The sequence below is a fragment of the Gopherus flavomarginatus genome, chromosome 9 (assembly GCF_025201925.1).
Source record: "Gopherus flavomarginatus isolate rGopFla2 chromosome 9, rGopFla2.mat.asm, whole genome shotgun sequence".
In the NCBI taxonomy this organism is placed as follows: Eukaryota; Metazoa; Chordata; order Testudines; family Testudinidae; genus Gopherus; species Gopherus flavomarginatus.
The window spans coordinates 11,165,997-11,181,800 of record NC_066625.1 but is presented as its reverse complement, the minus strand read 5'-3'; the positions used below and the strand labels follow the sequence as shown (position 1 = coordinate 11,181,800).

Here is a 15,804-nt window from a genome sequence, read left to right as displayed (position 1 = left end):
AATATACAGTATTACCCATCAACAGTTCTGGTGGAATTGCATTGATTTTAACAGTTATGCCAGGGATTAAAATGGTCCATTGTGTTTCAGACAGGGAAGCACAAGCACACTCTGAAGTACTGAGATATTATCTTCCAAGCTCAGCAGATCATCCTCCTCCCTGTCTAACCAGTACTCTGCCCTCATCTTTCAGGTGGCTGGACTAACACTGCCTTGCACATCTACACTTACTTTGCTCTCTGAATGTAATTTTACTCCCATGTTACTCACATTCATGATACAGATTAAATTAAAAGCATACTACACTAGATACTTTGAAAGTAACCTTGAGCACTGCTATATTCTTATTTTCATCCTACTGCACAGACCTTTCTCTACCATCTTCATGGTAGCTTCCATCACTGCTCCAGAATCTTTATCTTCATGTCTATAATCTCCCTGGATATCATCTGGACAATTTTTAATTTAGAGTTTAAAACTATTTTAAGAATACAGATTCCTCCAAAATATCTCCTTCATTCCTCCCCCCATATTCCTCTTCAGTATGCCCATGTTGGAGCAACACTCCTGTCAGCCAAGTGGACATCACTTTGGGTAGGGACCAGAAGGGTATTAGGTGCTCACATCCCCCACTCACAAGCTAATTTGTTGTCTTGATTTTTCCTTTTAATTTTTAATAATGAGACTAACAGCACTATCTATAGTTAGGTAAAGTGGAAGCAGTTATTGTGCAAGCTTCCTCAACACCGTTTAGCAATTAACCTCAAGCATGACCTACAACCCCCGCCCCCCATTCTAATCCTATTTTTATAACCCTGCTATTATAATCCTGAGGATTATACAATTATAATCCAGTTCTGCTGATTCTCAGTTTAGAGGGCAGGTATATCATATGGTACTTTTATTTATTGTAATTAGAGATGTGCCTGAGCTGCAAAGTTGGGATTTGGATCTGATTTTTCCAAATGTTTGGCCCAGAACTTTGGTTCAGATCAATGGCTAATTTTAATGCTGTAATATTTCTTATTAAATCATTCTCCAACTCCCTGTGTGCCTTTAGTTGGGCAGGTGACACACTATAACGTTATTAATATTTTATATTTTGCCTTTGTGTTTTATTTTTAGACTCACTACAGCATGTTTTGCCCAACATGCATCTCCTCTTGATCCCTGGTCCACCAGGGACAAGCACTGGTAAACTGGCCTAAGGGTATGTCTATACCACAATCAGAAGGTGTAACTGTAGATCATGTAAGCCTATCTGAGCTACTTTTGATCTGTGTACCTGTCCCAGATCAAAGCTAGCTCGAGTGACAGTAGCAGCGTATCTGCAGCAGCAGTGGCAGCGGCACAGACTAGCTTCCTGACCCTGGGTACACACTTGAGTGGCTAGTCCGGGTTCATGCCCTTGCTAGCTTGCGCTCATGCTGCCGCAGCTTCACAGCTATTGTTACTCAAGCTACCTTTGATCTAGCTAAAGCACAGTTAGCTTGGGTATGCCTACATGAGCAGCAATCACACAACCAGACATGTATGCAGAGACACTGCTCTGACTATATCTCACTCTTACCACATCCTAACACCTTCTAACTGCTACCATTAATCTGTCCTGGTTATACTGTGGACCAATGCCCCTGCACTAGTGGATTATTTTCACACCAAAGCACTTTCTTTATTTGCAGCACACATTCTAGAGTAGCCTACGTAAGTGACTTAAATGTGCACAAATCAAATATCCAACAATCTCTATACATGTAATGTTGCCAGGAGAAGGAGTTCAATTTTGGGGGTAAAGAAACGGATTTTCTTTTATGAGGAATAAATGCTAGAAATCCTTTTTTGAGCTTTCAATTGCTCTGCTTTAAAATGTTTTGCTTCGTTTTCAAACAGCTTTAATATTTGGTTTCCCTGTAAAGTAAAAAGCATTTCTTTGTTCTGTTTGACAACGAGAGTGTTCTTTTGATTTAGTGTCTCTTTAGAGGACTCCTGTTTTGGTGATACAGGACGGGAATTTAATACTCTAATTGATATAGATGCCTTTTGTTTTCCTCATTAAAAGCTCATCAATTCAGAGTGATGGATCTACTGTGGAAGCAACACGGGCATGACATGCGTGCTGTGAAGTCAACAGAGGTAGTGTGGAAAAGCAAATCCACCAGTATCTAAGTTCTGAGACAAACAACAATTTACATGCAATTGTTTTCCATCACTTAGGATAGTATACAAAGTATATACCAAAAACATATACATGCACACGTCCCAAAAGAAATAAACATACTTTTTCCCCACAGCCTCAGATTTTGCCAGCAGGGTTTGGAGACGATGAATCTGAAGTATAAAAAATAGATTGCCTTAATGGACACAGAAAAGACTTAACTATTGGAAAGCTCAGAATGCTAACCTACTATGCAGCGTCTGGTAAGTGAAAATAAAAGTAAGTTCCTTGTGGCATTAGAACAGGTAACAATGCCATGGCCAAAAGAGAGTATGGTCCTACTGGCATTAACATGGATGCTGTGCTCTGAGCTGTACACTGTATTAGTTTCATTATTTGCCTTGTTTAATTAAAAATAGGTTTTCTGCTTTACATCAAGGCTTTTACAAGTACATCTAGTTAGTGCTTTTATATATATACAAAACACACACGTGTCTACTTGACTTTCACACAGACAGGTACAGCTGGGCTCTAGGAAACAAGTGTAAAACTGTTCAGGGTTTCTACCTAGAATCTATAATTGAACCTCTCCTCCCGTTTACACAGGCAGGGGCCTCACCAGATGTACCTCCTCATAGTAGGTCTCCATAGCAATCCTCATCTCTTCCAAATTAGTGGTCTTCACATCTGTCTGGAATTTACTGAAAATGGAAGAATACAACAGTAACCTCAGGGATCTTATAAGGACGGAATGACCATTAAGGTTTAAAATATCTGGGAAGGGTATAGCGAGAGTCACATGTGGTTATGACTTAATTCATCTTTCCCAATGAGTCAGAGAATCTAACTCCATAAGAAAATGGATGTCCAATTCCCTTCCCCCTCTTGTCCAATATATTTCCTTGTCCCAAAAGAACCATACTTGATAGTGTTGTCTTTCTCTTTGCATTGCTGTTCCAGCTTGAGAATCTTCTGCTTCAGCCCATTGATTACCTACCGAAAGGAAAGAACACGGTTCATCAGTTCTAGAGAAATCTCAGAATCTCCAGTCAGAATTCCTGTTTCCCAGGAATCCCACTTCATCTTTCTAAATCCATCTAATGAGAAATATTTAGCCATATGTATAACAGGACAAACAAACGGTAAGCATTACTGCTATCCTTAGAGGGAGAGAGTTAAATCAGATGCCTAATAAACAGCTAGTTTAAATATAACCACATTAAGAGCTGAGTGCAAACACTACTAATACATAAGCATACAATCACAGAAATGTAAGGTTGGAAAGGACCTCAAGAGGTCATCTAGTCCATCCCCATGCTGAAGCAGGACCAAACATATCTAGACCACCCCAACAGGTGTTTGTCTTACCTGTTCTTAAAAACCTCCAATGATGGGGATTCCGCAACATCCTTGGTAACCTATTCCAGTGCATAACTATCCTTACAGTTAGGAAGTTTTTCTTAATATCTAACCTAAATCTTCCTTGTTGCAGATTAAGCCCATTACTTCTTGTCCTGCCTTCAGTGGACAAGAAGAATAATTACTCACCATCCTCTTTCTAACAGCCCTTTCTAACAGCCTATATTTGAAGACTGTTATCAGGTCACCTCTCAGTTTTCTTTTCTCAAGACTGAACATGTCCAGTTTTTTTAACCTCTCCTCAAAGGTCAGGTTGTCTAAACCTTTTATTATTTTTGTTGTTCGTCTCTAGACTGTCTCCAGTTTGTCCACATCCTTCTTAATATGTGGCCCCCAAGAAGGATCCAATACTCCAGTTGAGGTTCACCAGTGCTGAATAGAGGAGAACAATTACTGTCCATGTCCTACACACAACTCTCCAGTTTATACACCCCAGAATGATCTTAGCCTTTTTGGCATTGTTGGCTCATCTTCAATTTGTGAACCCCTATAACCACCAGATTTTTTTGCAGTACTGCCACTTGGCCAGTTATGTTCCATTTTGAAGTTGTGCGTTTGAATTTTCTTTCCTAAAGATAGCACTGTGCACTTATCTTTAATGAAATTCACATAGCATGTAGTCACTAAATAAAAACAAACTTTGATAATTGCATCCATTCACTATTAGGGGGTGTGGGAAAAAAGAGGTGGAGAGTGCAAATGTACATCTACTCTGCTAACTTCAGGGCCATGAATAAGCTGATGTATTGATGCAAACACATTCATTCTGAGGATGAGAAAAGGCGCTTTGAATTGCTGTTAATTCTAGACCTTTGTTTCAGGTCTTATATAAGTGTCTTCATTATTGCCAAATAGGATTGCCTAATTAAACTGTATGGTCTCCTCCTGTATCTTGGATATTCTTCTACCAGTAAGCATTCAGCTGGAAAGGAGAAAAATCATATTTGAAAGTGAAGGTGAAGAAACAATTACCCATCTAGTATCGTTCTTCTCTGCCAAAGTCTGGGCAAAATCAGAGCCCTGTAACAGAAGACAACAAAATCAACTTAGTTTTGTTAAATTCTTCTTTAGCTTCCTCCCTGCAGATTTTCCTCCTAGCCTCCAGCCCAGGAACATGTTCTTACACTTATCTAAGGATTTTCTGTGCCATCCATTACAGTAAAGACCAAGAATTTCTCTTCTAGGCTCACTGGTTTTACTATAGGGTTTTCCTTCTGCTCTACAGGTGAGGAGGCAGGACCATACCTGCCATCCACTGTGCACAGGGCTTGGCTCCCCACCATCAGGTAAATAACTCAGTATGTGGGCTTAAATTTGCCAGTAGAAATGACAATTATCTTCTCCTAAATAAACCCATCTATAAAATATGACATATGCTGTAAGTTGTCCTTGAATTTAATTTTGTGCTTCCAGTTAACAGATAGACTGGAACGGCAAACTTGGATACACAGAACAGAAATCATCAGCTGTATCTCTGTCTTAGGCAAGCTCACCATTACTACAATTGAGATATTCAGAGTAGAGAAATGATGGGCGCAGGGGCAGGCCTGATTTAGTATTACCTCCTGTGCTCCCCTACCACACTTACCTTGAAAGTTCCTAGAAACCATATTCAAGTTGGAGCCATCATGTTACAGACTTTTCATGTCTGAGACATGAGTTTCCCTTACTGACTCAGAGCAAGCTGACCTTTCAGTTTGACACTAAAAATTCAAAAACACCATTTTCACTATCTTGCACTAATACTGTAAACTAACATCCTGCTGTCACATATGGTACTGGGAAAGGTTACAAGACTCACTCTGGAAGGATCCAACAGCTGCTCAATTTGTCGATCCTTCCTGTTGTTCTCCTCCTCCAGTCGTCGGATCTTTGTTTTCATCCGATCCCCCTCACTTTTCTGAACCTGTATTGTCTAAAATGGAACAAAAAAAGAACAGGTTCATTTACAAATTCTGCCCAAGTTCTCCAGGCTTTTACAATTAACTCACTCTTGGACACCAAGAGCAACCCAATTAAAATAGCTAGCACTCATGATGAAGGAAAAGCAAGGAGAGGACTATCATGTTGGATTAGGACTGATTAAGAGGGGAAGTTGCAAGGTATGGAGAAGAGGGGGAAAAAAGACTTCAGTGGAAGGGAAACTTTACTGGAGCCACTGGAACAGCCAAGATGATTGTCTACCAGTACCTCCATCTCAGCTCCTCCCTCTAACCAAGAGCCTGGCTCAGCTTTGCCCAGGAGTCAAGCCCAACACCCATCTTCATGTACACATAGACCCAACTGGCTGACTTTTAATCACTAAAAGAATAATCAGAGGCTGCTATGGAAATTCAAGTGGCAAAGGAACCAACCCCAATCAACCTTTTCAAAGTCCAGGTAGGGGTTTGTTCAGTGTTTTGGGTATACTACATGGTCTCCCACATCAAGAAGAACTGACTATCACACCATTAGTAAAATGAAATATCTTTAAATAGGCATGGTTTCAGTTCAGTCCATACATTACTGAAGTGAAGAAGCTCGGTGGCTTTTCCAGGTATAGGCACCAGACCCTGCTGATCTGGTCAGGGCTGGGTACCCACAGATGGAGGAGGCAGAACATAAGACTTTTTCTATTCAAGTAGCAAAGCAACTGTACCTTCTTCAGTTCAATAATCTCATCATACATATCTTCCTTTTCTTTGTAGTCAGGTGTTCCAGGGATGTAGCCTACAGAAAGAAAGACACAAAATAAGGAAAACTCTTGACAAAAGGAAATCTAAAAACAGGCATTTCTTTTTTCTGAATGACAATCTCATAGATAATAAATAATGCTTTAAGAGCATGAATTTGAATTTAGACAATTAAAAAAAATAAACTGAAAACAGAAAGAGTTTCAGCTGCTGCAGCCGCACCTGAAACCCCTGCCAGATTTTGGGGGCAATTTTTTCTTTAAAAAACAACAACAAACCTCTTTCCCTGCAGTTGCTATATGAAAGATCCACACAAGAACAAGACAAACCAATGGACCATATAATGGAAAATACTGAAATCAACAACTTACAAAAGCCACACAATACTTTGGAAAAAAAAAGGAAAATGTGTACTTTTCTAGCCTTCTAAGTTATAGGAATCTTAGGTGTTACTTGTAACAAAATTTTCAGACAGAAGTGTGATTTTTAAATAATTTATTGCTAAAAGGAGAAAAAGCAATATTCAAGTGTGTGTGTTTCTTTTGATATTCTCATACAATCAAACTGAGTTTTACATAGTAACATAATGTATCACAAACACTTTATAGAGAGAAGTAACAAAAGAAGTCAATACTTTACACAGAATTTTAGGTAGGCAGATGTCTTATGTACTTAAGTAGCTAGAAATAAGGAGAGCAAGCACCATGTGACCAGACAGCTCACAGAGAACCACCTTTTGAGAGTTTGGTCTACTGAAGCAAGGACCTTAAACAAAACGATGTTGCCTAATTTCTGAGCTCACCATTGCTAGAAGAACGAGCATGCTTTGGCTTTTTCATGCCTAGAGCTTCCTTTAGATATTCTGGAGTGCTGCTGGAAAGGTTAGTCCGTGCATGTGACACATCAAAGTCCGATTTCAGGGCCTGGCTCATACCTGCTAGTAATGAGGAAAAAAAACCAGATAACTATACATTCAAGTCACCCTGAATGAATGCAACAGCAAAGCCCAGAACAGCTCCGGCTGCCTCTACGAACCCCCACTAGAAACAAGTTCATCCAAATACTGTAAAGAATTATGTAAGTCGAATTCATTCCCAACAAATGAACCAGACACCAGCAAAGTAAATTCCAGCTAGGCATTTAATCAAGGACATATTTCTGTTTGGAGGCATCACAGAGTTTATAGGTACTCAATACTGAGTTATGCAAGGTACTCAAGAGAAAGTTATGCAAATATTCAACCAACAAAAATGGTCTTAAACAAACTTTTAAATGTAAAACATTATGGTGGACCAAATGCAATCCTGGAGTAAAAAAGATTAATTTATACTGGACTGAATGGAAGCTGAACCCACTTAAATCAGGACTGTATTATAAACCCTACAAAATTTCACTTGCAGATGTGGATGGAATTACTACACTGATACCTTGCTTCAGAGATCCTAGCCACATCTGCCTTGGTGTTTTAGCCATTGGGTTCTCATGCTGTATGATCCCTGTTCCCTTCAAGGACCTCCAAACTGCAGCCTTTTTAGGATACAGGTATGTGCTGGAGATATATGGAGATTCTAAGGCAAGAGAAAATATTTCATAGCATTATTACAGTTGATGTCACAAAACAATTTTCTCCTTCTTGAACATAATCCCTGATACAGTCTTCCAAATTATCAAAATACATTTTATAACACCTTAAATGCTTAGCTCTTAAAAACAACAACAGAAGACAAGTGGAACATAGCCACATCAAAATAAGAAAAAAGTCCGCCTTCCAGAAATAGTTGCTACAGAGATGAGTAAGTTTAGAAAAAGAGGAATAATCACAACTTAATATATACCGACATATCTGTATGTACACTTTAAACAATCTATGCACCCATAAGAAATATACACACACCTAAATTAATAAATTGAAATGATCTATTAAAAAGAGAGTATACATATATGCTCTACCTACACAAAAGATACTGTATGGCTCAACAGAAGAGAACACTTTTACGTGTGCAAGTTTGTCACAGCATTTATGACATCAATAAAAGCATAGTCAAAAGTGATGTCACAAAGGCCATGATAGAAATAAAAGTGCTATTTTTAAGACGACTTGATCATATAGTCATAGGTAGTTCAGAAAGAAAAAAGCGTTTGTAGGTACAAAGAAAGGGAAGCACCTAACCAAACGTAGCACATTAGAAGAAGTCCACTGTTTAGAAATATTATATACTGTTTATAAAACACAAACATTAGGTATGAAATACAAATTCCCAAAAGATAAACTGAATATTAGACAGTTTACTGGCAATGGACTTAAAAAATGAATAAAAGGTTTTATCTGCAGTTTATAGACATTAAGGATTCTATGACAACAGGGGGCAGTTTCCTTAACCACAGAATTATAGTGCTAAATGAAAAATGGAATGGCTTAAATCCTTCTGTAGCCTCCATGACCCAGATATTCTGCAACCCACTAGGTCCATTGGATGTTAGGATGCACTGCTTCAGTACTTCTAGACCTCAAAACTTTGGATCTCTTTCTGCCAAGGAACAGCAAAGGACACAGCATTTCTTCAAGGAAATAAAAGGCAAACAGTGATTTTATCTGCAAACTGCTTGCCATCACAAGGGAAAAGTGCATTACTACTCAGTTAGCGCCTAGCACCAGAATCTCCAGAAAACTGTAAACTCCAATCCAACGCCTAGAAAAGTAAAATGTCTCTTGTTATAGGATATAACACTCAGCTGGGAAGGCTTCACATTCCATAGAGAATCACAGATGTTCTTATTTTGGGCATCTCTTCAAGGTGGTGTGTTCCAGGGAGATCAATCTCATTCAGGACAAAGAAAACAGAAGAAAAAAATATGGTAACACTTACTTGGTGACTTTGGGGGTTTATGAGAAGTTTTCTTCTTCCGTTTCTGGAAGAAAAAGAAAAATAGGCTTTCTGTATTCAAACTCTCCCATTCCTAAAACACCTCAGCAAGTAATCTGAAAAACAGAAACTGCAGCCACTTCTAATGGGGAATCAACAGAGACCTAATAAAACAATATCAACTCATCTAAGAAACAGGACTGTAGTGCACGACTACATGCAGAACAAAAGGGATTCAACATAGCTATCCCAACCGGTCTAGTTTTACCAAAGTTCAAATGCCACTGTAGCAGACTATAGCAAATGAATGAAAATAAATGCATGCCAAAACAAAGCATCCCACCACAATTAAGGTGCTGCCCCACAATGGTGCATGCTACAAAGCCAAAGCTACCTATTTTTGCTCATTTATTGAACAACTCTGTGAGGTTTACCTGTCCATTTTAAATATGGGAATCAGCAAGTCCTTAGAGGTGCAGGACTATTACAGGGCAGAGAATGGAGCTTAAAATTCCCTAAAAGATGGAAGAACCCTTACTTGTTCCATTCAACTAGAGCGTACTAGACAGACAGTTTAGGGTCCCTTAACTTGATGGTATTGAGAAATTCCCTGAATGTCATTTACAAACTGTCTCAGACCATGCATGAGAATTTTGAAAGACCAATAATGTTTGGAATTACTGGAGCCCCCACATGTTAAATTCTTTGTTGGAACAATATAGTTAGCTCTATTTTCTAAAGTATCTATCAATAATCAGTAGACATAACTGGGATATGCTGTATGGGATACAAACAGATTCTGAGAAGTTTTTTCAAGTGTTTACAAAAAGCACATTGATGATAAAACTCACCATCTCTGTGTCAGATTCGTAGGTTACAGCAGACAGACTGTCATCTCCCTGGGGAGTAGATATGTACAGTATAACCTTTTCTGCTCTTTAGATGGTTGGTTAATATTTAGATCACCAGAACTTAAATAATACCCGTTTTTTATAACAATCACTGCAGTAAATTCAACTGTGTACTTTGTCACTGCATTTACAAAGAGACAGTGTAGTTGGGAAACATTTCCTAAAGAGGAAGCCTCTGCAAGATCTGACCCTAAAATGTTGAAAACCTGGGCTACAGCAACCTGGACTGCTTATTCACAATATCAGACAGCATCAGTAGGTGCAGAATGAAAAATCACTGCAGAGTGAAAAATCAATTTCAGAAAAGGTAGTAACATAAGGATTACATATAAAGTAAATGACAAATGTCCATGGAAACCCTAACATTTTCCTAAGCAAGTAATAAAAATCTCACTTATCATTAAATAACATTTATATTATTATTTTTAAATCATCGCTATATTTTGACAGATAGTGACAATGCTGGATGGGATGGCCAGAGCAATTGGCAGGAAGGCCAACTTCATATCTTCATGCCCGCTTTTCAGTGCCTTTAGTCTAATAAAAGAGCATGATGTACCTGTAAGCCTCTCTCTCAAGTAACTCTGCATTTAATAAGTAGTAACTATTTTTCAGTGTTCGTTATATTCTAGATGCAATATGACCAGAGATGCTCATATTAACCTTAACACTCTCCCACTTACAGGCTCTCCAAAGAGTACTGGGTGGCTAATTAGCTCAGTATTAATACCTTAGCACTTATACACTGCTTCACATTTTCAATTGCAACATTAAGCAACCCTCACAACAGCCCTGAGAGGGAAGTATCACCATCCTCATTTTAAAGACAAGGAACCAGAAGCATAGCAAAGTTCAGTGATTTGACAAGGGTTAGACAGTGAGTCAGTGAAAGAGTCAGCATTGGAATTAGGAGAGAAAGGATTGTCCAGTGGTTAGGGCACTTACGAGACCCGTGTTCAGTTCCCTACTCTGCCACAGATTTCCCTTGTGACCTTAGGCAAGTCACTTCGCTTCTGTGCCTCAGCTTCCCTTCTGTAACATGAGGATAACAGCACTTCCCTACCTCGCTGGGTGTCGGGAGTATAAACACACTGAAGACTGTGAGACACTAAGGTGATGGTGGCCATACAAGCATCTAAAATAGGTAGCTGGATAGGTTTCCCATGTTTATCCCTTCAGATCACAGTACCTGAAAATAACTATTGGTTTAACATTGCACCAACATAGAAGAGTACGATCTCTTCATACTGAACCAATGGATGATCTTTGCCTACTTGTCATACACGAGTATATCCAGGACAGAAGGAAAGTTTGGAAAATTTCAATTTCATATGATTTTCATGTTATGTTGCCCTTGCAAAAAAGACCATGCAATTCATTTCCGCCTGCTGCTGGCTTCACTGGCTTACAGATGCAGCTCTGTTCCTAGGCAAGATCCAGATCTAGCTCATTGTGAGAAGCAGGAGAAGAGGTAAAGTAGATTTTAAAGTGTTGGCTGATAGGAAAGAAGGCAGCATAGAAAATATTAAGAACAGATAAAGCAGCTTTTCGGCCTAGCTGAGTGCAGGTAGGCATACATTTTATACACTATGCCATACAACTTTTAATTTCCTGGGTCAATGTTCCTAGCAGCATACTGACAGGTTATTTTTGTTATTCTTGGAGCATTTTATCACACTGCTGGATATCACTATGAAACTCCATCGGCTATGTTGGCAATTAGATAGGGAACAGCAGCAACGAGGACAGATAAATAACAGTGGGTAAGAAGCAAAACTAACTAATGTGCATATAAATCTTCAATGGATAGAATCTCCTACTCCTAAAAACCTGCATCTCCCTAAACAAAAGGGATAGATAGAAAGACTGTGCCAGATAATAATAGAACAGTATGGCTTTCAGCAGATGAACTCAAGAAGTCTAGTGCAATGGAGGTGACAGGGAAGTAATTTTACAGACAGGACACTAAAGCACAGACAGGGGAAGAGTTCTTCCCAAGGTCAAGAGTGAGCTCGTGGCAACAAGGGCATTAGCACCTGGGGCCCTTACACCCAATCCTAGAAAGAGTTTTACCACATATTTGCGCATTCAATACTTCACAACATTTTGACTGAACTGCCACAGGTTTCAAACCCTCATTATATGGCATCTTCACAACATGTGCAAACCTCGCTACAGTGTGAGGAGGCATCGACTCCGAGCTGCTGAGAAATATTGGATCAAGAGGAGTCAAACCACCAGGCCACATCAGTACCTCAGTGCATGACACTGTCATCACATCCATTTAGAAAAAAAAATTAACCCTGTCTCTTGTCAGCGGGGAAGGAAGAGCACAATATCACTGGAGTCTTCTCAAGAGGTGCTCAGAAACTATGGTGATGGGTGCCAAAATAGGAACTGAGCTAGATAGTTCCTTATCACACTCCATGATGTCAAAGCCCTTTGGTGTCACCACAGCATGCACAATCCCAGGCACATCATATTAAGAATGCATAGTAAGGTGTGCAGTGTCCTCATTGACATGATGATGCCCCACCTTACATGCTACTGGAGAGAAGGTTGTACTTGCCCCAGGGACTCTAGGGTAGTGGGCATCCCAGTCCTACCTTTCAACTCCACACATCTGCCCCGGTCCCATTGTCCCCCATCCCCATAAGTCTTGTTCCTGTCCCTGGCCCCAATGTCTCCCTCCCCATCTGCCCTGGTCCCAGTCCCAGTGTCCCCTGCCCTGGTGCCTCTACCTCCTTCCCATCTCCTCCTGTCTCAGTTCCACTGTCCCACAACCCCTGCCCCAACTCCAGTGTCTCCAGTCCCAGTCCCACTGCCCCCCCCCATCTCCCTCAGTCCCGGTCCCACCACTGTCCCCCTCCCCATCTCCCCTGGTCCCACTGCCCCCCCCATCTCCCTCAGTCCTGGTCCCACCACTGCCCCCCTTCCCATCTCCCCCGGTCCCACTGCCCCCGCTCCCCATCTCCCCCGGTCCCGGTCCCACTGTCCCCGCTCCCCATCTCCCCTGGTCCCGGTCCCACTGCCCCCGCTCCCCATCTCCCCTGGTCCCGGTCCCACTGCCCCCCTCCCCATCTCCCCCGGTCCCACTGCCCCTCCTCCCCATCTCCCCCGGGCCCAGCCCCTCTTCCAGCCGCTCCCATTGGATTCCCTCGGTCCCCTGCTCACCAGCTCCCTCTCCGTGGCCGCCTCGCTGGTCGCTAGGGACATGGCGCGAGCGGCGCTCAGGGAGCGGCCGGATCACAGGAGCCGCTTCGGGGGAGCGGGCTCGGCAGGGGCATGTCACCAGGCGGGGGGCAGGACAGGGCGGCCTGAAGGGCAGAGACCAGCGGTGCTAGCCTGGATCGAGCCCCCTCCCCTCAGAACTTCCGGGTTTCCGAGGCCATGGCAACCAGCCGCGGCAGCCGCGCCAATACCCGGATGAACAGGGCACGGGACGCCCGGGCCAGGAGTCTCTGCGCCCGGCGTTTGGGGAAGCGGCTTCGTCACGGGGCTGGGACAACCAAGTGTTTGCTCGGAGTTGGGAGAACACAGAGCAGGGGAGTAACGAGGTCAGCTGGGGAGCCAGCAGGCAGGGGCTGGGGAAGCCCTACTGATGGGGTTACCCAGGCTAGGGCCAGACACCCACACAAGGGTCCCACGCAGAATCTGGCCTGGGACCCTCCCCAACAGGGCCATGGTCAGATGCTGAGCCCCATGGAGGGCTGGTTCTCAAGGGCCCTCGCAGCACCTGATGCTGGCACTCAAGGCCATGTACAGATGGCACCGGTGGGTCTTCACGCAGTCTGGCCAATGGCATAAAGTCTGGTCTTTTTCTTACAGCCCCAGGTCCAGATATCAAAGGATTAAATATGAATCTCTGTCCCCCACCAATTCCTTGTGTGGCCGTGGACAAGTCAGTCAGCAGCTCTGTGTCTCCTTTCTCCATCTGTAAAAGGGAGTTAATACCTCATTCCTGTGTGTGTGAAACCTAATTCATTAATGTTTGTATGGTGCTTTCAGATCATCTGATGGAAGGCACCACTGAAGTGAAAAGTATTATTGGTATCCTGGTTTCTATTATTCACCATTATATATTTTTTTTTCTTTCAAGGGTCGCATCTTGCTGTAATTGAGACACAGACGACTGTGTCTACACTCCAAAATTTCCCAGTTACTACCTATCACCAGTTCTACGACTGGAAGTGCTAGTGTATACTGCACTTTTGCAGAGTCCAATGTGTATTTTACCACCTTGTTGTCTAACCTTACCCAGAGAAGTTCCAAATGACCTTGTGGTAAAAAAGCCAGCACTGTTACTCATTTATGCCAGTGCTCTTATAGCTGATACCAATAGTGGAACTGAGCTAGTAGTAGCAACAGTGGGAAAATGTTGGGGAAAAGGGTTATTGTAGGCATATGTATCTTTAATTTCCTAAGGTCCAAGCACAGGACCTGTTGTGGGACAGTGGCAATGACAAGGGACACAAGAAAACTAGCCTCGCTGCACTTACGTTACTACAACATTTAAATTACACTTCTATAACTGGTTTCCAGATTCCATGTCTAGTGTTGATAATTTACACCTCAAGCTTGCGTGGGGCTAGTATTCTCTCTCATCATGAGGGATAGCTGAGAGGCATGATCCCACACAACACACTCAGGATGGGGATCTATTTCATTTGTTAAAGTAAGAATAATACAATGAAAACCAGCAAACCCTAAACCCAATAAAAAGAGCATTAACACTTACCTGATGTCATTAAAAATCATATTGGGATGACAAACATCAAAGGGGCTTTGTAGATATTTATGTGGAGCAATAGTGCCATCAAGTGGTCCTTCAGCAAGCAGAAATCCCCAGAGGTTCTCAGGGTCTTGCTTTCAGATAGAGAGACAGATTTCTGAATTCAGATCAAGTGGGAACTGTCCTTCCAGCTCACCTCTCACAGAGTCAGCCTTACCATTTTTGGACAGGCTTATAGTTTTCCATTCCCCAAATATAACTGCCTCCTGACCACTAGGGCCAGCCTGATGATTTGAGGAGGTGGGATTAATGAGATGATTCTTTGAGATACACCCTAAATGTAACTGATTTTTCCTCCATAAAGAACTGTATATGATCTTTAGGTCCCCTCTCAAGCCTCCTGCTGTATAAACGGAGCTTAACTGTTTGTAAAGAACCCCAGTGCATAGCTGCCAACAAGTAAGCCTGGGCTACACACAAGTTTTTTAAATAGATGTAACTGTTTCAGTTAGAAGTGTGATAGTCTAACAATATAGTTAAATGGATACAATCCCTAGTGTGGACACAGTTATATCAGTATAAGCTGCCTCACACCAGTATAGTTTATACTCTTATGGCGTATTCCTACAATCATCACACTGGGGCTCATCTTGGCTAGGAACATCAGGGGAAGCACTTGCCTTGTCTCCACTAGGATTTTACCTTTGCAGCAGCTAACTGGAGATAGCTCTTGCAATTGAAATCCCCTCACACACACCTTTTATTCAGTGAAGCCAAAGATAAAGTGCCAGTGTACACAGGCACTCTGATTTAAACCTGACAGAGCGCCATAGCTTGCTGCTACTGATGAAAACTGCTATGATCACTCTCAAACCAGTAAAGCCTGTCACACAGGGGACTGCACCGCTTTAGTCAATACCAGTGCACGTGTGTGTGCAGAAATGCCCCGCCCTCCACTGTCGGTACAACTTTACCCCAGAACCTCCCTGCACAGCCTCCCACACCCCGGCCCCTTGGCTATTCTGCTTTTGCGCCGTTTTACGACAGTAGG

At 41.9% G+C, this 15,804-nt stretch overlaps 1 protein-coding gene across 3 annotated transcripts in view; it reads right to left on the bottom strand.

Annotated features, from left to right (window-relative positions):
- The window catches only part of IQCE (IQ motif containing E), a 43,502-nt gene extending 30,048 nt beyond the window's left edge, over positions 1-13,454 (bottom strand). The window contains exons 1-11 of one of the 3 annotated variants that reach the window (XM_050966313.1): positions 13,196-13,454; positions 9,962-10,009; positions 9,114-9,156; positions 7,674-7,814; positions 7,049-7,183; positions 6,213-6,283; positions 5,376-5,489; positions 4,547-4,594; positions 3,078-3,148; positions 2,775-2,856; positions 2,279-2,328 (exon numbers count right to left, since the gene is read on the bottom strand). In XM_050966313.1, the coding sequence (XP_050822270.1) occupies positions 2,279-2,328; positions 2,775-2,856; positions 3,078-3,148; positions 4,547-4,594; positions 5,376-5,489; positions 6,213-6,283; positions 7,049-7,183; positions 7,674-7,814; positions 9,114-9,156; positions 9,962-10,009; positions 13,196-13,237 (845 nt within the window). In that variant the 5' untranslated portion in view covers positions 13,238-13,454. The remainder of the gene's footprint in view (positions 1-2,278; positions 2,329-2,774; positions 2,857-3,077; positions 3,149-4,546; positions 4,595-5,375; positions 5,490-6,212; positions 6,284-7,048; positions 7,184-7,673; positions 7,815-9,113; positions 9,157-9,961; positions 10,010-13,195) is intronic. The other 2 variants (XM_050966315.1, XM_050966314.1) reach the window with 2 other exon arrangements.
- Between the last annotated feature and the right edge of the window lie 2,350 nt (positions 13,455-15,804).